Source organism: Bos indicus, chromosome 21 (genome assembly GCF_029378745.1).
Source record: "Bos indicus isolate NIAB-ARS_2022 breed Sahiwal x Tharparkar chromosome 21, NIAB-ARS_B.indTharparkar_mat_pri_1.0, whole genome shotgun sequence".
NCBI classification, from domain to species: domain Eukaryota; kingdom Metazoa; phylum Chordata; class Mammalia; order Artiodactyla; family Bovidae; genus Bos; species Bos indicus.
In genome coordinates this window covers 34,977,421-34,981,823 of record NC_091780.1, presented here as the reverse complement: position 1 = coordinate 34,981,823, position 4,403 = coordinate 34,977,421, and the positions used below count along the sequence as shown (strand labels likewise).

General features: G+C 53.1%; 1 protein-coding gene across 3 annotated transcripts; it reads left to right on the top strand.

Moving 5' to 3' along the window:
- Positions 1–817: 817 nt before the first annotated feature.
- On the top strand, positions 818–3,929 carry LOC109575772 (granzyme H-like). Of its 3 annotated transcripts, none has more exons than XM_070775397.1 (5): positions 828–984; positions 2,007–2,167; positions 2,695–2,761; positions 3,032–3,289; positions 3,669–3,929. In XM_070775397.1, exons 1-5 carry the CDS (start codon positions 931–933, stop codon positions 3,810–3,812), a joined length of 684 nt encoding a protein of 227 aa, XP_070631498.1. In that variant the 5' UTR covers positions 828–930; the 3' UTR covers positions 3,813–3,929. The 3 variants fall into 3 exon arrangements, with proteins under 3 accessions (XP_070631499.1, XP_070631498.1, XP_019839612.2); XM_019984053.2 differs by having other exon boundaries at positions 829–984; positions 2,695–2,830; XM_070775398.1 differs by lacking the exon at positions 3,032–3,289 and having other exon boundaries at positions 818–984; positions 2,695–2,830.
- The last annotated feature ends 474 nt before the right edge of the window (positions 3,930–4,403 follow it).

Sequence of the window (4,403 nt, the reverse complement as noted above, 5' to 3'; positions counted from 1 at the left end):
TTAGTGGGGAGTAAGTATTAGATGACGGGCATCTGTTTCCCCTTCACCACTCACCTGTCACCAGCATATCTGGAGAGGAAGCCCCTCCTGAATCAAAAACACCCTGATTCAGGTGGGAGAGACCCCAGGTGAGCTTGAGGGGCTCTGGATACCTCAGCACAACCCAACCATGTCCCTCATTGCTGAAGGACCCGGTGATGGTTTTTTCCTGGTTCAGTGAATATCAAGTCCAGGACTTGCATTCAAAATTTTCAGATAAGAAAGGCTCTCTATGTTACAGAATACTTATATTTAAACAAGAGATTCTAAATCCTCCAAAACTGTGAGGCTGGAACCCTGGCAAGATAGGAAATGGGGTTGCTGTTTGGGCCATTTGGCTGAATCCAGGCCTCTCTGCTCCTAAAGCAAGTGCAGTCTCTGCCTCACACTCGGCCCCAAGCAGAGCCCCACACCGTAGTCCTCGAGCACGTGTCCTCTGCCCATAGATTCTAGGTCTCCTCCAGCCCCTGAGCTTCCCAAGTACAGGAGCCAAGTCGCTGAATCCCTGATCCTCACCTCTTGGGTAATTCTTCATGCTTTCCCAAGAATTAAAGAAGACCCAAGAGGGGAGGAATGCAGACCCTTCTGATTCAGTCACTGAGGGCCTCTGGGGATCCAGCTCCTCCCCTGGCTGCAACACAGCCTCCACTTTCTTGCTGTTCCTCTTGCTCTGTGACTCAGCGGTGGGGGTGCAAGGGTGGTGACTGTGTCGTTCTCACCTACCCCACAGCAGAGAACATGGGCACACGTGACATGCTCACACCCGGCTGGGGGGAGCACAGCTCTGGGGGGTCTGTGGGGGCACCGAGCCTCCCCTGCTTCCTTCCCCTGTGCTTTGTGTCTGGAAGGAAGAAACCCCAGCAGCTCTGACCTGGGCAAATCTTCTGGAAGATGCAGCTACTCCTGCTCCTGATGGCCTTTCTTCTGCCTCCTGGGCTGGGAGAGGTGAGTGACCGTCCCCATCCCTGACAGGGTAGCCCATCTCACTAAACCTCCCGAAGTCCTGGTCCTTCTGCTCAGCTCCAATTTCTGAACCAGCTCCCATCCCAACTGAGACTACAAGTTCGATGCTGCACAGACATTCAGCAAGGATGGGTGGTAGGAAGCAAGCTTTCACTAAAAGCTTTTTAGCTCTTAGCCCCTCTCTCACCACTGGTAAAGTGGGTTGTGCATTTCCTGGAGGATGTGAAGCTACAAAGCACAAGTAGGAAAATTCCTCACTCCAGCCAGGAAAGGACAACTCAGACAAACCATCTACAGCGTGGGAGTTCTCAGTGGACCCAGCTTAAGAACCAGAGAAACTTGTCAGTTTCCCTGCCCTTCACTCCTGCCCAGGAGAGGAGCCCAGGGTGTGACTGGTCAGAAATGTCTAGATGGCAGCACCCAAAGCTCTCTGGGTGTCGTTACTCTTCCCCAGGCCCTAAGCAGTTCATTTTCTGCCCCAGTGTCTTTGGCATGTCCTCCCCCATCCCTGTGGTCTTAAATCCCACCAGTACTATCCCCACCAAACCTCAGCCAAAAGCTAATTGGAGGCCATTCAGGCGTCCAGTCAACAGATGTTTACTGAGATCCTGGGATGTGTTATGCCCTAGGACATGAGGATTTTAGAAAACCCAACTCCATAAACTCATAGGTGGATTATTAGAAAACGGCATCAATCAGGATGTTAGCAGAGGCTCAGAGGGGTCCAGGAGACTCCATGAGAATGAGGGCTCATCAGGGGGTCCCATCCATGATCTTCTGGGCTTCACCCTCTGGAAGGCACTCTTGGGCCCCTCCATATGTGTGTGTGACTCAGGATGTGGAGAACAATACTGAGGTTTGGGGTTCAGAAAAGGTTATCCCACAGCAGTGAGAACCTGGGGGACTCTCCCCTAGTGTCTGTTGGGCACTGTCGACCCACCTTGACTGCCACCTTCCCGAACCTCCCTTCTAACCATAGCCTCTCCCATCTCCCCATCTTTCAGCCTTTTCTTTCAGAGGAGATCATTGGGGGCCATGAGGCCAAGCCCCACTCCCGCCCCTACATGGCTTTCGTTCAGTTTCTGGATGAGAAGAGTTGTAAGAGGTGTGGCGGTGTTCTCATACAAAAAGACTTTGTTCTGACAGCTGCTCACTGCAGAGGAAGGTGAGGGGCAGTAGCCAGCCTACCCTACCTCAGGCCTCGACAGGGACCCGTCCTCTCCCCAGGAGCTGAGCCCAGGGGTACCCCTCCTTCACCCCAGGATCCTGGAAATCAGGACCACAAGAGCTCATCAGACAAGCCATCTGATGAGCAGGACTAGGGTGATTAAAAGCTGAGAAACAGGACAAGTAAAGTTTGAGGTCAGTGGGTCAGAGGTGAGAACAAGAGACAGGGTTGAGAAGGGTTGACCCACAATGGCCAAATAAAGCATCAGAGAAGAATGAGAGTGTGCAGTGAGAGCCAAAACCCAAACTCAGAGTCACTTCACAATATTGCTGAGAAAGCTCCTGGAGCCCTGCCCTCATGTCCCTGAGAAGCACAGGGCTCAGAGTCACCAGCCCCAGGACCATCTGTCACCCAACTCCCCCTCAGCTGCTGCCCTGCCCTGGTGTCAGCTGCCTGTCACAGCTTCTGGGCTGTATCTCTAGTGACCCCATGATCCCCACATCTCTGCTCTGGTCTCTGTGCAGCTCAATCAATGTCACCCTGGGGGCCCACAACATCAAACAGCAGGAGAGGACCCAGCAGGTCATCCAGGTGAAAAGAGCCATCCACCACCCAGACTATAATCCTAAGACCTTCTCCAACGACATCATGTTACTGCAGGCAAGGAAAACTCCCCACTGGCCCTGCCCTCCTGGAATTATATCATTGCCTTCCCAGGATCTCCTTCCTCTTTATTCCTTCCCATCCTGGCCACCTGACCAGTCTCAGGGGGATAGGTGAGAGATGGGTCCATGCAGCCTCATCCTGGCATCCAGGCCAGAGGACCACCGGCTGCGCCAGACTCTTGTCTCTTCCCATCAGCTGGAGAGAAAGGCCAAGCAGACGTCAGCTGTGAAGCCCCTTACTCTGCCCAAGGCCAAGGCCCAGGTGAAGCCAGGAGAAGTGTGCAGTCTGGCCGGCTGGGGGAAGGTGGCCCTGGGCACTCCAGCCACCACCCTGCAGGAGGTAGAGCTGACGGTTCAGGAGGATCGGGTGTGTGAATCACTCAACCCCAGGAACTACAGTCGGGCCACCCAGATTTGTGTCGGGGACCCAAGGAAGGTGAAAACCGGCTTCAAGGTCAGTTTTCCTGCATCTAAGCACACAGACCCGGGAGGTGTGGGTAGGGCAGAGGCCATATCCTCAGCTGAGAATTTCGGCTGCCTGGTCCTTGAATCCAATGTTTTGCTTTTCTTTTCCCTGAGTGGCTCAGGAAGCATCAGTCATCCCACAGCTGTCTTATCACCAGAGTTTCCAGGAGAAAATTGACAGAAAGGTAGACTTGAGTCCAGCTGCTAAGAACAGTCAGAGTCAGGCTGGAGCCTCAGGACCAGGAGGTGACCAGGCCTCCCTGGGCCTGGGTCTTCCCCACAGCCCCTGACTGAGACCACCCAGCCTGGACGGCAGGGAAGAGAGAACCCCAAAGAGGCCTGCTCAGCCCTTATCTCTCTGCCCACAGGGTGACTCCGGTGGACCCCTCGTGTGTAAAAAAGTGGTCCATGGTATTTTCTCCTATGGAAAGAAGAATGGGACACCTCCAGGAGTCTTCACCCAGGTCTCACACTTCCTACCCTGGATAAAGAGAACAATGAAGCACCTCTAACAGCAGCTTGAGACTGATCTTTCTCTGCACTGACCATTGTCCTGGGGCAGCAGCAAGAATCCCACAGGGATTGGCAGTGGGATCACAGGGCCATAATAAATGGGATCTCCAAAGCAATGGTGACTGAATTCCTATTTATTCATGGAACCACCTCAATATATAACCACACTGCTCCAGGACACCCTCTTCTGTCAGTTCTGGGTTTTACTTCCTCCTTCCTCCCTAGCCCTCTGCTTCTGTTAAGGCACTAAGTCGTGTCCCACTCTTTGCGACCCCAGGGACTATAGCCTGCCAGGCTTCTCTGTCCATGGGATTTTCTAGGCACAAACACTGGAGTGGGTTGCCATTTCCTTCTTCAGGGGATCTTCCTGACCCAGGGATCAGATCCTCGTCTCTTGCATCTCCTGCTTGGCAGGCAAATTCTTTACCACTAAGCCACCCTAGGCCTTGCTCCTCCCTAAATCCCATGCTGTCTGTATAGAATCTCATTGATTCCTCAATAAGAAATCATTGAGAAAATGATCTGGTGCTTAGCCAAAGCAAGAAAATCTCTTTGGTGCTTAGCCTTCTGCCAGGGATGAATCTAAAGGG